This window comes from Marmota monax, unplaced genomic scaffold, assembly GCF_021218885.2.
Source record: "Marmota monax isolate L192 unplaced genomic scaffold, Marmota_monax_Labrador192_F-V1.1 WCK01_AAM20220418_F8-fsc00199, whole genome shotgun sequence".
NCBI classification, from domain to species: Eukaryota; Metazoa; Chordata; class Mammalia; order Rodentia; family Sciuridae; genus Marmota; species Marmota monax.
The window spans coordinates 491,256-508,938 of NW_026694340.1; the positions used below are offsets into that span (position 1 = coordinate 491,256).

At 38.6% G+C, this 17,683-nt stretch overlaps 1 protein-coding gene across 2 annotated transcripts in view; it reads left to right on the plus strand.

The window, feature by feature from the left end:
• The window catches only part of Slc22a4 (solute carrier family 22 member 4), a 50,272-nt gene extending 38,259 nt beyond the window's left edge, over positions 1 to 12,013 (plus strand). The window contains exons 6-10 of one of the 2 annotated variants that reach the window (XM_046467671.2): positions 2,628 to 2,728; positions 4,334 to 4,548; positions 5,387 to 5,569; positions 8,594 to 8,729; positions 11,687 to 12,013. In XM_046467671.2, the coding sequence (XP_046323627.1) occupies positions 2,628 to 2,728; positions 4,334 to 4,548; positions 5,387 to 5,569; positions 8,594 to 8,729; positions 11,687 to 11,762 (711 nt within the window). In that variant the 3' untranslated portion in view covers positions 11,763 to 12,013. The remainder of the gene's footprint in view (positions 1 to 2,627; positions 2,729 to 4,333; positions 4,549 to 5,386; positions 5,570 to 8,593; positions 8,730 to 11,686) is intronic. The other variant, XM_046467672.2, reaches the window with a different exon arrangement.
• The last annotated feature ends 5,670 nt before the right edge of the window (positions 12,014 to 17,683 follow it).

The following is a 17,683-nucleotide window of genomic DNA, read 5'->3' on the forward strand; positions in this document are numbered from 1 at the left end:
GAACAGAATTTTAAAATAATAGAATGTCATTAAGAAAGCAAGAGGATTCCATGAAAGGAAAATTATAAGAGAGGAAATGCCAAGGAATGGACCCTGTGCTAACAGTACAGAGAAAGAAGGCAGGGTGGCCCAAGGACTGAAGAAGCAGGTCCAGAGCAGGAGGACAGCAGGATTCATTTAGCTGAATAGAAAGGACGGGGCAGGGCATTCCTGGCTAAGAGAAGGGCCAGAGACTCTCGGGACTCCTGAAGAAGACTATGGTGGCTTCAGCAGAGTTACGCATGTCATGCACTAAAATCAGCCCTACTGGCTACCTCAGGAAGCAGAACTCTGTGGAGGACAGTGGCCTTGCCGGTGCTCTACCAGAGGGCTTCTCCTGTCCCTGGCTAACAGGACCTTTTCCAAAAGCAGATATCCTGGTCATGGCTATAGGCTTAATTACAGTAGCCATGAACCCAAGCTCTCAGACTAAGTTCTTTCACCCTTCAAATTAAGTCCTTCCCAGTCTTAATCAACTTAACTGGATACAAAAATAACATGGGAAGTGTCTAACACTCCTGCTTCCCCGTGTATTTGTTGATATTTATGCCTAGTTCCTATCTTCAAGAAGTTTACAGACTAATTGCTAAGAGAAAGATGAAAGCATCATCAAATAGATATATACTTATGAACAAATAAGAATAAAATCCTGTGTCCAAACATGCTCGGGATTGAGTCTCATTTCTTCCTGACATGACACACATCTAGCCTGAACTGGACAAGCCCACTGAGGGAAAGGCAACTTGTGCCTTCCCGAGGCCCAGTCATCTCCCCTGTTCATCATCCTATAGGATCCTCTTTAGAAGGACCTGCAGAGGCCCATTCAGAATGAGGAAGACCCTATTAGATGCCAAGCACTATATTCACCTCATGTTAGATACTCATACTCCCCATATTGTTAGTAGGTACTGCTGTTAGCTCCATTTTTCAGGAGAGGAAACTGTGGCACAGAGAAATTAAGTGATTTACCTGGAATCAACAGCTCTTAGGATTTACAACCTACGTCTCTTTGGTGTCAAAGTGCATGCTATAAAAAGATGTGATTTTTTATTTCATGTTAAGGGCAGTAGCATTATATTGGACAGAAAAAAGAGAGAGAGAGAGAGTAGTATTATCTTGGGAAACAATCTTGAGCTTCCCTGGTTTCAGAAGAAGCACCTTCAACCTGCTCACATGCCTGATCCAGAGACTCTGGGTGGCAGGATCCAGACCAGGGACAACCACTGAATACAAAATATTTTTGTCCTGAGGTTTCCAAATTGGCTATTTATCACAGTCACTCAAGTGGTTTTAAATATACAGATTCCCAGGTTTCTGATTTCTATGGAAGAATCATAGTGAGCAGGCCCAGAGTGGGTCCTGGCAATCTGCTTATTTGCCTATTAATTTGTTTGTTTGTTTGTTTGTTTGTTTATTGCAGTGCTGGGGCTCAAACCCAGGGACTCATACATGCTAGGGAAGCACTGCACCACTGAGCTGCATCCCTGGCCCTGGGAATCTGCATTTTAGCAAGGGCCTGTGGAAGTACCAAGTGTTAACACAGGCCTACCCACAGGTCCTGACTATGTGTGGCACCCCCAAAACCTCTAGGAGGACTTCCAATTCCCACTAGTTCATGCAGCAGCTTTGTTTTGTTGTAATAACTGGGTCATGCTGCTAGGGGCATGTTCTCCAAATAGCACAGGAAGGAAAAGACATTGTGGCTGTGAGCTGTCAGTGTCTGAGCACCTGGAAAAAAGGACACTGACATTTGGGGAGCACCTGCTACAATTGCTGGCCTGATGCTCTCACTTTCCTGATAGAAACTCCTCCCTCAGTCTGTTACTGAACACACACCATAGGACCACAAAATCTCCTACTTTATCTCCAAGAGATCCCCCACATCAGAACCTTATAACTTGTATTTTAGCTTCAATTCTAACCAGCTTAATTATAGAAAATTCACAACTCATGACAAGTTAACATCAGCAAATTAAAATGAAAACTATTGACAGCGTAAGAAATTGCCACTAACCACTAGCCACTGATGGCTAGCATTTTTTCCTCAATGGTGCAGCAATAATAACAATAGTAATAATATAATATAGTTAAAATGTATTGGGCTTTTACTATAGTTCAAATATTATGCTAAGTTTCATATAAGATATTATTTAATCTTCTCAACTCCCAGTTAATATACCCATTTTGTAGAAAAGTAATCTGAATCTCAGAGAACATAAACTGTAACTTGCCTAAGGACACTCTCAGTTAATCAGAGTCTGTTCTGATGTTAAGAAACAACAAGAAAGTTATCAAAAAGCAGACATGACCTCCAAGTGGTTGGGGTCACATGGCCCTCCTCACCCAATAGCTGCAAGTCAGACTATGATAAGGAGATGGTGGGCTGCTATTGTATATTTTGAAGGCCTCTGTCTACAAAGGGCTGCAAACATTTTAAAGTGTTGGGATAAGCATCATAGATGCAAAATCACTTATTCCCCTGCAATTTGTAAGCATATTAAAGGTAAGAGTCACATGCATAAGTTTTTCCCATACCCAAGATACTTCCTTACTACTTCCCAATCTCATAGTTATTCGCATTGTTTTAGCTACAGGAGCTAAACTCCTCGGAGCAGCAAAAAGTTTACATTCTGGACCTGTTCAGGACCTGGAACATTGCCATAATATCCATTATGTCTTTGCTTTTGTGGTAAGTAATAAGTGACCTGGAAATGCAGTTACACAGCATCTAAATATTCACCTGATTTTCCTTAATTCAGGGAAACCCAGGCCTTGCCCTTCCCTTATCCAGAGAAACATGGCGAGGCCTGGGTTTCCCTGAAGAAAAATAAAAATTATAGATATTCTAAGTTATTTGGGAATTCCTCAGTTTAATTCATGGGACTAAATACAAAACAAAACAAAACAAAAACAGTTATAGGGACCAATATTGAGTCTGCAGTACTTGGATACACAAGGAAAGGATTCTCTTAATCCCTCCTAACATTAAGGGATTAAGACTAGTGATGGGGCTGGGCTGTAACTCAGTAGAAGACGGCTTGCCTAGCATGTGTGAGGCACTGGGTTCAATCCTTAGCACTGCATAAAAAATAAATAAATAAAAATAAAGACATGATGTCCATCTACAATTATAGAAAAAAAAAAAAAAAAGACTAATGATATCCCTGGTACCTGAAGCAGAGAGGCTAATTGAGTTCCTGCTTCCTGATGCTGAACAGGAATTGAGCAGTGAGGTAAGAATGACCTGGAGCCCCCCTGTCTGAACTGGAGTCTTGACATGCTTTTCACACTCACCTGTAGCAAACTAATAAGTGGCTTTAAGGCACAGGAATAATGAATTGGCTTTGTAGAGTAGATTTAACAAAGTATCTTCTAAAAATGAGGAAGTAAAAAAGAAGAACCTGCCTACCCACAGTTGCATCATTAAAAAAGAAAAAAAATGATCAGAACTGGTAGGTTCAGGCTGAACCAAGTCTATTTTTAGAGTCATCTTGTTTTGTGATTCATTAATTCAGAGTTTTTGCTTCTGGATTAAGCAGATGTGTCCCAGGCACGTGGCCTCCCTAGCTGTGTTCTTACATCTCCTGCATCCCTGATGCAGTGTATCTCTAGCAGTGGTGCAATGGTGCCGATAACCAACAAGTCACTATTCCACCTGAGCTGCTCTTATTCCTAACAGAAAGTACTAAGATGCTTAGGGCAAGCAAGTTTAATTTTTTGTTTTGTTTTGGATTTGTCCTTGTGCTTCTCAGCTTGACCTAGTATGTACAAAGAGATCCAACAGTGTTCCTGAAAACATTCTTCATATAACCTCTGCTTTTCAGAACTGTTAATGATTTGTACAAATTTGCACATTTGTACACAGGGGAGTCTACCCTGTTAAATACTGATCTCTGTAGACTAGTGCTGTCCCATAGAACTTTCTGCAGTGATGGAAATGTTTTATATTTGTGTTGCCCAATATGGTAGCCACAAGCCATACATGGCTATTGAATGCTTAAAGAGTGGCTGATGGAACTGAATTTGTAATTCAGTTTTAATTTACTTAAACGTAAATGGCCGTATGTGGCTAGTGGCTTTATATAACACTTTAAGATCTGGACAACTTCTGTCTCTTTTTATTTTTTTGTGCTGGGGATCAAATCTAGGACCTAGCACATGGTAGGCAAGCATTCCACCATTGAGCTACATGCTCAGCCCAGCTCTAGACAACCTTTTGATCATGACAAAATTTTAAAGTGATTCAGATTGTTTATCCACTTGCCATTTTGATTGATTATCTTTCCTCTTTCAGGATGCTAACCTCAGTGGGTTACTTTGGTTTGTCCCTCAATGTTCCTAATTTACATGGAGATCCCTATCTGAACTGTTTCCTCTCTGCCCTGATTGAAGTTCCGGCTTACATTACAGCCTGGCTGCTGCTGAGAACACTACCCAGGCGTTATATCATAGCTGGGGTACTGTTCTGGGGAGGAGGTGTCCTCCTGTTGATTCAAGTGGTACCTGCAGGTAAGAAGTTAACCAAGATGAACAGCTTCCCAGAACATCCCGTTGACTAGGCCATTTATGAGTTACTGCTCTTTGATAACATCAGAGATGGATCAAATTAGCCAGGTGATAGCCAAGGACTATGGAGTTTTCTGCATTCAAAACAACTACCTTCAAACAGAAGAGTTAGAAACCACCAATTAAAGGGGGAGGGTAATTCTCCTCAAAGAAAGACCAAACTCTCAAATCTCCTACTTTGTGTCACACTCTTGATTCCTAATTTCTTGGTTCCTTCAAACCTTTTCTCTAGAAGTGTATTTTCAAGTGTTATAATTGATAACACATGGTGGTTCCACTATAAATTTAGCAATTTTATGGTCTGAATCTTTAGATAATTAAATAGGACACAAAGGGGCACATGTTTACCTTTTCCTCTATGTCCAGCTGTCTCATATTATAAAAATGTTAAGTCAATAAGATACATAGTAACATACATAGACATGTATTTCTTAATAATAAGAAACAGGATGGAAATGATTGGCCTTTTTCTCTAAAGATTAAACTTAACTATTCTACTTGCTAACAACTCGCCATGAAACTGTTGTCACAAACAGAAGACAAGTGGACAAAGGTCACCGGATACCTTATGATCTAGAATAACAGTAGAGCAAAGTACAAAGCCACCCGTCACTCTCCATCTTGGTCCATGCCCCATTGGTCAGACATTTGAAGAGATAGTGTTATTTGGTAACACTTTATCTTAATGAAAATATTCCCTTTAGAGCACAAAGGACACAAAAAGCAACTTAGTTAACATTGCGTCTAAAGCACCTCTGTTTACAATGGGCCTCTTTTCCAGATTATTACTTCGTGTCCATCGGTCTGGTGATGCTGGGAAAATTTGGGGTCACCTCTGCTTTCTCCATGCTGTATGTCTTCACTGCAGAGCTCTACCCCACCCTGGTCAGGAACATGGCGGTGGGCATCACCTCCATGGCCTCCAGGGTGGGCAGCATCATTGCTCCCTACTTTGTTTACCTTGGTGAGATGCATCTTGTCTGTTTGTTCTTTCTTTAGTTTTAAAAATAAAAGTAGTTGATTTTCATTTTGAAAAATTCAAGCAGTATAGAAAATATTGGAAAAAGTACAAGTTCACCTCTCCTCTCCCAGCTCCCCAAATGGCCCTAGAAGTAACCAATACCATTTCAGGTGACTTTGTGAACAACCATTCAGATGTTTAATTTTGCACAGGACACAGGCAAGTGCACACATATGCTCACATATACATATGTGTATATTTTAAGCACAAAAATAAGTTATAACTTTTAAATTTGATATTGTCTCAAAATATCCTTTCAAATGGATATAATAAGTACTCGTTTACCTTCTTTTTAGTAAATACTATGTATATATCTTAACTTATATAAACTATGTATACATGTATGATACACATATCATACATTTAGTCGATGGATGGACATTAAGACCATTTCCAGGTTTTTGCTATTACATTTGAGCATTTCTAATGTGAATAGTCCAAATTCTAAAATGTTCCAAACTCTAAAACTTTTTGAGCACCAATGCTTGGATTTGGGAACATTTCAGATTTCAGACTTTCCAAATAAGAATGCTCAACTGGTGAAGTTTATTCCAAAATCCAAAAATCTCTGAAATATTTCTGGTCCCAAGCATGTTGGATCAGGGATGTTCACCCTATACAAAATAACATTGCAATGAATATTCCCCTATGCTTCTATACCCTTTATGAACTTTTTTACATATATTTGGATTCATAGAAGTAATCTTTCTGGAACAATGCCATTTTAACATATCACACATATTACCAAATTTAACTCTAAATATTGTGCCAATAAATAACCTAATTATTAGTAGATGAGAGTGGTTGTTTCCCCATACCTTCACCACCAATGGGGACTATACAATTTTTAAATCATTGGTCATCTGATATATGAAATATTGACATCACTTGCTTTCATTTTTATTTCTTTAATTTTAAATGTTGTTGAGCATTTACTCATATATTTATTGGCCCTTCCATTTATTTTTCAATGAACTAACTGCTCATGTCTCTTGCCCATTCTTCTGAGAGTGCTTTTTTTTTATTTATTTATTTTTATTTGTTTTAATTAGTTACACATGAAAGTGCAATTATCTTAACATATCATACATTTGAATCATATGGGATATAATTTCTCATCTTTCTGAGTATACAGGTTGCAGAATTACATTGGTCATGCAGTCACGTATATACCCACAGCAATAATAATGTCTATTTTATTCTGCTGTCCTTCCATTTGTGTGAGCTCTTTGCAATGGAAGGAAATTAGCCTTCTGTATATATGTTGAAAGCATTTCCCCTAGTTTATCATTTGCATTTTGACTTTATGATTTTTTTTTGCAACGCAGAAAATTTTAGTTTTTATATAACTGAATAAATCAATTTGGAATAACACCACAGAGGAACTTTAGTAGTATCTTCTTTGGGATATAGGATTTGGCATTTCGAGCCTTGTCTTCCTTCATTAAGGACTCTGTTGGTGAGAAATGTGGATATTCCTCCTAATTCTTCCTAGTCATCATTTAGTTACCTACTGGTTCAAATATACAAACATGCGTACCTACACCCCAAAGACACAATTTCTCAGATAATAAACACACTCTAAATTATCAGAGAAAGAGAAACATTTTCCTAACTTAAATATACTCTGCACAGCTGCTCTGAACCACACCTGAGATCACCTATCACACAGAGTGGTGTCATTTCTCCTCTGTTCTTCTCTATAATTTCATTCTATTGCTCAGATGGTCCAGTGGTGGGCCATTGGTTCATGAGAAACAAAGTTCAAAAAGGAGCTTTCAACTCCACAGTAGTTACTCCTAGTAGCAATACAGAGGCCTCAGAGAAGCCTTGGGATTAATGTTTTTCTTGTTTTAAGTCAAATAAAATATTATAAATACATAGGGGTGGTGTTCCTCTATAAACACTGTATGCAGAAGAGAAGTGAAATCAAGATTCATTACTCTTCTGTCCTAGCAACATCACTAAAGAAGAGGTGGAATGATTGATCCTATTACATATAAAACTCAGACATGTAAATGCTGTAAAAAAAAAAAAAAAAAAAAACTAAATCCAGGCACAGTGCTTTCACAGAATGTGCCCAACATTTATCATTTATTGTTTTATTTTTTAAAATTTATTTTTTAGTTTTAGGTGGACACAACATCTTTGTGTTATTTTTACGTGGTGCTGAGAATCTAACCCAGTGTCTCATACATGCTAGGCGAGCACTTGAGCCATATCCCCAGCCCCTCATTTATTGTTTTAAACTGAATTAAATATATTACTTAGATTATTTGTTAAAGCATCTCATGGAGCCAGGCATGGTAGCACACACCTATAATCCCAGCTACACTGGAGGCTGAGGCAGGAGAGCCACAAGTTTAACTTAGTGAGACCTTGTCTAGAAATAAAATAAAAAGGGATGGGGATGTGGCTCAGCAGTAGAGAACTCATCCAGCATGAGTAAGGCCCTGGGATCAATCTACAATACCACAAAAAAAAAAAAAAAAAAAAAAAAATCATGACTCTGTGGACCTCACCTTCCAATGCAGCCTGCTGGTTTGAGCAAAAGCAAGGTCATTCCAGACTTATGATGGCCAGAATCTCTCCCTAAAACCTAGTGGTCAACCTCTTTCCTCTTGATGTTCTCCCACCCTCCATCTCCCACACTCCACTTACTTATACCTTAAGAGGAGAACTTAGTAAGCAAAGACTTCTATCAACAGAAAATCTGCTATGCATGATTAACCAGTGGCTTGGAAGATACCGGCTGATAGGAAAGAATTAGAAACCTCACGATAATGCAAAATCTAGTAGGTAAATGATTACAGACCTTCAGTCAATGGCATCTGCTGACTATTTTTCTTCTGAAGACGTTTGTATTTAAAACTGTTCTCATATCTACTGTTTGCCACTTTTACAAAATGATTCTTAAGAGCATCCAGGGAATCTGTGTCTGACATTTTTATGTTCGGTTCTTTACAGGTGCCTACAACAAAGTTCTGCCCTACATTGTTATGGGAAGTCTGACTGTCCTGATTGGAATTGTCACCCTTTTTTTCCCTGAAAGTTTTGGAGCAACTCTACCAGAGACCTTAGAGCAGATGCAGAAAGTGAAAGGGTAAGTGGAAACTAACCAAATGACAGGAAGAGTGAACACCAGAGAATAGCTAGGAAGATTCCAAAAACGAAGAGTAATAAGTAAAGTCCAGCTCTATCAGACGATAAAGCATATTGTTAAGCTGTGGTAATGGTACAGTAATAGAAACCAAGGGAATAGATAGAATTCAGAATAAAACACAAGAAAATCTGAGAATTTAGTGTGTGACACAAAGCAACAATTCACAATCAATGGGGAAAAGTTAGACTACTCAATGAAAGTTGTTACAATATTCACCTAGATATTCTGAATAAAAATAAAAAGGTTGAGGGCTGGGGATGTGGCTCAAGCGGTAGCGCACTCGCCTGGCATGTGTGCGGCACGGGTTTGATCCTCAGCACCACATACAAACAAAGATGTTGTGTCCGCTGAAAACTAAAAAATAAATATTAAAACTCTCTCTTTCTTTAAAAAAAAACATATTAAAAAAAATAAAAAGGTTGAATTCTAACAAACAAATACATCAAGATAAATTCCAAAAAGATTTTTTAAATGGGCCTAAAAATGTGAAATCATAAATGTAAGAAAACATATTTTCAAAAAAAAATTTTGTAGAATAAATAAATAATTTAATTTTTTAAAAAAAAATTTGTGCATGTGTGGTGCTGGGGATTTAACTCAAAGAATCACACATGCTAGGGAAGCACTCTCTCACTGACTCACAACCCCATTCTAAAAAACATGAATATTTTTATAACCCTTACAAAAGATCTGTCTTCTAACATAATATGAAAAATCAAAGCGCCTTAAAGGACCAGGTACAGTGGCACACACCTGTAATCCAAGCTAGTTAGGAAGCTGAGGCAGGAGGATCACAATTTTGAGGCCATCCCTGAGAACTAGGTGAAACCCTGTCTCAAAATAAAAAATATATATATTTATTTATTGGGCTGGGGATATGGCTCAAGCGGTAGCACGCTCGCCTGGCATGAGCGGGGTGCTGGGTTCAATCCTCAGCACCACATAAAAATAAAGATGTTGTGTCCACCGAAAACTAAAAAATAAATATTAAAAAATTCTCTCTCTTAAAAAAAATAATATATATGTTTTTTTTTTTTTAAACAATGAGAGCACAGGGATGTAACTGAATGGTAGACTGCCTTAGGTTCAATCCCCAGAACAGAAAAAAAAAAAATTATAACATAAAATACAGACATAGGGTTAGTATACAAAAAATTGTTACTAATCACTGGAAAAATACAAACAACTCAGTAGGAAAACTGGTAAAGGACACAAACAGGCTATTGACAGAAAATGGTGACACCCCTATAGTCCCAGCCACTCAGGAGGCTGAAGCAGGAGGATAATGAATTTGAGCCCAGCCTGAGCAATGTAGGAAGACTCTGTCTCAAAAACAAAACAAAACAAAAAAAAAGTGATGAAATTGAAGCATCCAATATACACATAAAAATTTATTTATCCACATTAAGAATTACAAAATAAAACAGTTTGGCATTATATTTTGATGAGATTGTATGAGGTTTTTCTTTCATCTATCAACTAATTCTGACACCTATGTAGATGTCCTACAATTTCAGTTCAATTCTGACAGTACATAAAGTCAGTGTCAAACTTAACAGGTTTAAAGGCTCATTTGGTCTCACAATATTTCTCTCATTTCAGATGCCATCACAAATTACCCACTTGGTTACAAAGTTTGGAGCTCCTATCATTTCCCTCCTTGGGTTTGCTAGAATAACTCTCAGGTCTTGGAAAAACACCTTACTTACTATGAGAAGTTTATGATAAAGGTTGCAATGAAGTAGTCAGATCTAGTGATAGGGACAGGTCTGGAAGGGTCCTGAATGCAGGAGCTTTTGTGCTACTCTCCTGGCACATGGAGGAGTTCAACAATTCAGAAGTTCTCTGAACCAACCTTATCGTTTAGTAGTTTCCACAAAAGTTTCATCACATTAGCTTGATAGATTATTATTAACCCTATCTCCAGTTCTCTCCTCTCCTCAGAGGTTGAAAGAGTGGAAGCTAAAAGTTCCAGACTCCTGAATCAAGGTGTGATCTTCCTGGTGACCAGCCCCCATCCTGAAGCTAGCTAAGGGCCTTGCCAAGAGTTGCCTCTGTGGAACAAAAGTCATAATTATCACTCCATCCCTCAGGAAATTACAGGATATTTAGCATTTAGGAGCTCTGTGTCAGGAACCAGAGATAAAGACTAAACAACTTTCTATGATACCACAGCTTGGCAAATGTTTAAGATTAATGGTTTGCAGGAGCTAAGATTTTAAGGTGAATCTGCCTCAAATGCTACATCTGCTGCATAAATCTGAGCAGATCATTGACGTTTCCTTAACTCAGTACTCCTGTCCATTGTATGAGAATGTTTCACATGGTTGTTTTGAGGTTATATAAGATAAAGTGTTTTTAGGGGCTGGGGTTGTGGCTCAGCAGTAGAGCACTCTCCTAGCATGTGCGAGGCACTGGGTTCAATCCTCAGCACCATGTAAAAATAAATAAATAAAATACAGGTATTGTGTCCAACTACAACTAAAAAAAAAATTAAAAAGAAGATAAAGTGTTTTGAGTGCCTAACTATGATAAAGATAAGTCCATAAGTGAAAAGGATTCTGATCCCTGAAAGAACAAGTACAGTGAAAGAGCCATTTTTAGTAAGTTTTTTAAAATGATAAAACTACTTCAATATCAACTTTAATTGTAAAAGAACTTCAAGTTAACCCTTTATCCTTTCCTCAGGAAAATCTTGAAAGAATTTAAGTTCTATGTTTAATTAAGAAAATAACCAAGATGTTCAAAATCAAGTACTAGATCTATGCTGATGAGACTCTTCAATTTGAGTTAAAATACTCCGTCATTAATCAAAGAATGGTTTTTCCTTGTCAGCTCAGCTTTTTTGAGGAGGATCTTGAATTTTTAGTTTCCTTTAGCATCTGTTTTATTTTCAGGTTCAGATGTTGGAGGAGATCAAGAAACTCAATACAGAGAGAAGAAAATCCCAAGGTTCTAATAACTGCATTCTGAGGAAACTTCTGTTGTATCTGATACTCTGAAAAACAGATGCACACATCAGACTCTGTGAAGAAACCAAAGCCTTCTCTGATGAAGTGGACTGACAGCAACGATCAACACTAAAATGGACCGTGCTATGGAGAATGCGTGTCCTAGAAAACTCTGAACCACTCTTCCAGAGAGTCTCCTTGTTTTTAACAACAAACATTTCTAGAGGGTCTTCCTGACTAATTCAATAAAATAAATTTGTAAGATTTTTTTTTAATGTGGCAAAGACTGGTAAAATCCACAGAAAGGGTAACCTTCATTTCCAAATATACAAGTATTATCCAAATAAAAAAAATCATTGTATTAACACAACTATTAGAGGACAACAGTGTGTATGTATGTGTACATATAAAAATTTACTTTTATTTTCACGAGTTTTTTTATAGCGCTTGAATGTGAATCAGCATATTCAAAGATACAGCTGTTTTTGAAGTGAACTCATAGAGTGCTATAACCAAATGATTATAGTCTGCCAGCTGTGAATTCTTGAAGATGACATGTGCTATATAGTTAAGCCTATGATGGTTGCATATGTACCAAATGTGTACAGACTTTTTTTTCTTATAAATATTTGCTAAACAATATAGTTTAACAACTCTTTACATAACATTTACATTTCATTAGATTAAAAGTAATCTCGAGATTATTTAAGCTATACCAGAGGATATATGCAATACCATGCTATTTGGTATGAAGGACTTGAGCATCCTCAGATTTTAGTAACCAACAGGGTCCTGGAACCCTTCCTCCATGGATACTGCAGGATTATCATATATAATATTATGTTATTATATGCTCCTTTAAAAGGAATTGATGACAGGTTTTAAAGAAAAGAAAAGAAACATTTTCTCCCTCGATTGTCACACTCGACACAGAGCATTTGTGTAACCAGATGTTTGTGGCTGGGGAATAGCTATTACCCCACACATTCAGAAGATGAATGGATGTCCTATAGCTCAATTCAATTCATATGTGTCTACCTGATAACAGTGTCAGATCCCTCAGGATGAAGGTTCAGTCCCAAACAACTGCCCCTCTGCGGCTGTGGATTGCAAGTCCAGGCCACTCTACTTGTGACCAATTGGATACAAACAAGGGTGCCCAGGACCTCCTCCAGGATTCAATGAATCTGCTTCGCCAGCTCTCAGAATTCAGGGAAATGCTTATTAACGTTGCCAGTTTATCAAACAGTATACAGATGAAGAGATTCAAGGGCCCTCCTAGCACATAGACACTTATCAAATCTTGTTATTCAAGAGTTTTCCCAGCTCTTGATCTCCAGTGCGCCCACATCAGACGTCACCGAGTAGGCTGAAAATTCCAAACCTCAAATCCTCTGTCACCTGGTCTTTCTGGTGACTGGCTCCAACCTCAGTTACCTTATCTAGGAACCCCACATCAGTAACCTCATTATTATAAACCTGGAAGTTACCAAAGGTGCTTATTTGTTATTATGAATAACAAAAGATCCATCACTCAGGAAATTCCAGTGGTTTGGTTACTGGGCAGAGGCCTACCCTGAAACTGAGGCAGCCAGCCATGGAGACCTGTTCTCCACCCTGATTCTTTCAATCATGCCATAAGATTTTAGACATGGCACTCAGAGTAGCAGGTATGAGTTTTATTAGAAGGAACAGGAAAATAAAAATGGGGACAATCTCAAGGAAGAAAGTGGGTCCCCTCAGAGAGGAGAAGGATGACTTGCCCCTCCTGCCTTCCACCTTTATCGGGAGTCCCAGGGAAGTTTCCAGAGAATCCCACTCAGGTTCACCTCTTGACTTTTGAGTGACAGCAGGATGACATTAGACTTTCAAGATTCCATTGTGCATGATTGGTCACTTTGGCTCATGCTGACCTGTTCTAATGGGAACCTGTTCTTAACAGATTTTACGATTAGGGAAAATTATTCTTATCTCTCTTGAGTTCTGAGGTCTGATCTGTGCAAGGCTTACAAAAGTCTCCCCCCACCCACCCACCCGATGTCATGGCAACTTGTGTTCTTTTTATCAGCATTTCAGGCCTGCATTTCTCTTGCAGATAATAAATAGGTTGTTTGCTGAGGAATATGACATACCCTGTTGACTTCAGCCCAGTCATGGCTACAGGCAAATTACTTAAAAAAAAAAAAAAGAAAGAAAGAAAAAGAAAAAGAAAGAATGTGAGGGTCAGGCACAGTGGGCCTAGTTCATAGAATTATTCCCTTAACCTTATGTTCCCACTCCTCAGATCTGTCTGTTCCCCATCCAGTTTTAGGTACTCAAAAATGGGAAACAAGAACAAAAAACAAACTGCACAAACCAGTTAGATGGGCAGAGATGGCTAGCATGCCCAAGAGCCAGGAGAGGGGAGCACCAAAGGAGAAAAAAGATTGTCAAAATATAACTGTTCTTTTCATGAATACATCCCCTGCTAAGCACCATATCCAAATGAATCCCTCTCGAACCAGGTGTGCATATGGTCAGCAGTAGTGGAACCTCAGCACCATGAATGAGCAGCCCTAAAGACAGAACTCACTAATAGGGTGAGATATTACTCAGAAAACACACATCAGCTCCAGTTCCTGCCACGCACCAGGCATTCGGACATAACAGCATGAAGTTACTCCTGCAGACTTGGGGCCACATTCTTTCCTTGAAAGTAGCTTCTGGAGATCAGCCCTGTGACTAGGGGCAACCTTTGAGCATAATGAGAACTATAGTTTGATCATAGACAGGGGAACCTCCAGTTTTAGATATATATTTATTGGCACCGCCTCTGAAAGAGCAATACTCAAATGCAAATTTTCATTATCTAAATATTTTTCAAAGGACCCTTTCATATAACATTTCAATAAACTGTCATAATTTCAATATGCTTATCTTGAACTCCTCTGATCAGTTACAAAAGTTGTCTTTTGCCCTGTTTATAACACACAGTTATATCTGAAGCCCTGACACACTGATCTACTTTTTAATTGCTTTTGCTATTGTTCTGTTCTTTCGGGGGTTTTTTGTTTGTTTGATTTTGTAGTGCTGGGGATTGAACCCAGGGGTGCTCTACCACTGAGCTACAATCCCCAGCCTTTTTATTTTGAGATAGGTTTTCCCTAAATTGCTGAGGCTGGCATCAAATTTGCAATTCTCCTGCCCCAACACCTGAACCACTGAGATAACAGTTGTGCATTTTAAACCCCATAGAATATCTTAGAATAGCTTAGGCTTGGTCATTGGGAATGTAGGTGCACAGCTTCAGCTATTTGGCCTTTGTGTCTCCCCCACTGCAGCCTGTTTAGATCACCTGTCTAGATCACCCACAGGCCACAATGCTGCCTGTCCTGCCGGGAGCAGATCATGCGGCCTCCCAAGAAGCTGTCCTTGAACTTCCATCCAGGGACAGCGACTGTCCACTCCTCTGTGCTCTTTCTGCGCTTGTCACTCTCACTCAATTGGCCCTCTAGATGGCCACAGCTCTAGAAACCTGGCACCTATCTTGCCTATCTTTTCAGCCTTTCCAGTACTATTTAGCATAGTGCTTTCTTGCATATAGTAGGCATTGGATAAATATTTATTTTAATGAACATACCTTGTAACTCCAGCTCAGTGAAAATATTATGTTTGATTACATAGACAATTGGATGTTTATATCCCTAAATATTGAAGGTTCTTAAAGTATTTTTTCTAAATAAAATAAGTAAGGATGTATATTTAACTTTCACTGCTATTTGTGTGAGTACTCTATAATTTGTAATAGCAAGAGAACTCTTTAAAATCTGATTCTAAAATGTAATGCATACATAAATGATTGTATCTCTGCTAATTAAAAGAACTACTAGATCAATGAATGAGCCAAATGGGTATTTAATTAAATTCACATAAACTTCTGATTTTTTTTTTTTTTTTTTTTTTGGTACTGGGGATTGAACCCAGGGATGCTTAGCCACTGAGCCACATCCTCAGCTCCTCTCCCTTTTTTTTTTGAGACAGGTCTTACTAAGTTGCTGAGGCTGGCCTTAAGCTTGTGATCCTCCTGCCTCAGCCTCCTGAATCACTGGGATTACATGCCCAGTTTAACCTGTTGATTTTTAAAACTACTTTTTATAGTTCATTTTGTCCTTTGTGGAAAAATAAAATAAAATCAGTAGATTTTACTATAAACCTTTAAAGAATTCTGTACATCAAAAAATCTTTCCAAAGTAACAAATTGGAAAATATGAACAAAAAGATAATCAGCAAAATTATCTTCAATTTTTTTAAGTGCTCACAAATGTTCCAGTTAAACAAATAGTAAGAGGGCTCAGTACACACACTGTGAAGAGAATTTTTCCTGGACCTGACCCTGGATCTGTCCCTCACCAGCTGTGTGAGCTTGAGCAAGTTATTTTCTTCCTAAACTTCAAGTTCTTCATCTTTAAGATGATTATAGGAGATAATGCATGTATTTAAGATCATACTTGGTGTAAATTTCAACATTTCCCCCGCCCCTCTCATCTCACTCAGGTCTTCACTTCCTTTCTTGGCAAGCTTAAATTCCATGCTTAATCATTACAATCAATGTCCTTGATCCTTTCTTGATCCACCTCATCTTTGGAGCAAGCTATAATGCTGCTTAAATCTTATCCCTCTCCTGTGCACCTGTGCAGCTAAAGGCAGCTGCAGAGAAAATTATGCAAACCTGGTGACTGTTTGGTTTTAATCATCAGTAACTTCAAGAGGCCCTATTGTCCTGGTCTATTTTGCATTCTGGACCATCTTCCTTCTCTTCAGAACCCCAACATCTCCTCACCCACACTCACTGAGGGCAGTTCTGCCTTTGCTTTTTATATCATTAGAAAATAGAAGCAACTCATACCACCATCATCCACCAGCCTAAGGACATCTGTCCCACTTGCTCCCTCTTTTCTCTGCTACTTGAGACCAGCAGTCTCTGCTCCTAGCACAGGCCTTCCCCACCACCCGCCCCCAGCCCCTTATGTACTTTTTGTCCCAGCCTCCCAACTTCCTTCCTCATCCCCAAGGATTTTGCTCTAGCAACTGTTCTGGTCCTCTCCCAATCCCATGTCTTTCCCTTTCCAGTGGATCTTCCCATCCAACACACAGTCAGGTTGTGACTCTACAATGTTATAAAGCTCCATCTTGACCCCACTTAGCCTTTAGCCCCTGCCCAATTTCTCCCTTTCCCTTTACAGCAAAACTCCTCAAAAGATTGCTGCTTTCTTGCTACTTCTAAACTTCTCTATAATTTGTAAGAGCAAGAGAAGACTCTTTTTTTCTGGAATTTTCTCTGGAATCCAGTACAAATAAGCTGTAGCTCCCACTATTCAGCAAAAATTTTATCAAGTTCCTCCCAATGATTTGCAGGCTTCTACATTCGATGGCCAATTCAGCCTTCTTCTACCTGACTTCTCCAGGCACATTGACAAACTATGCCCCCTTTTCTCCTTGAACCACTCTCTAGGACACCACAATGGCTTGGGTTTCCGTGCACCTCATTAACTGTCCCTTCGCCATCTCCTTTGCTGCGTCTTCCTTATCTCACCTTTGCTACCATCACAGTGCCCAGCACATAGTGTTTAGTTTTCTCCCTGTTTTAAAGGTCCAGGCTTATGGTTTTAAATATCATGTCTACATCAACAATCACCAAATATGGGAAGAGAATAGAACCCCAGGATCTACATACTAACTGCCCATTCCATATCCTCACTTGGACATATAATAGGTATCTCAAATTGAAAATGTCTCAATCTAACTTGTGCTCCTAATCCCCCCAAATCTGCTCTACCTAAACTCTTCTCCATCCCAATAATGGCAACTCCACTTTTCTATTTGCTCTCTCATATATCCAGTCAGTCAATAAAGATTTTTTTGGTCATAATTTCAACATATCTAGAATCCAAGTTCTTTCCTGTA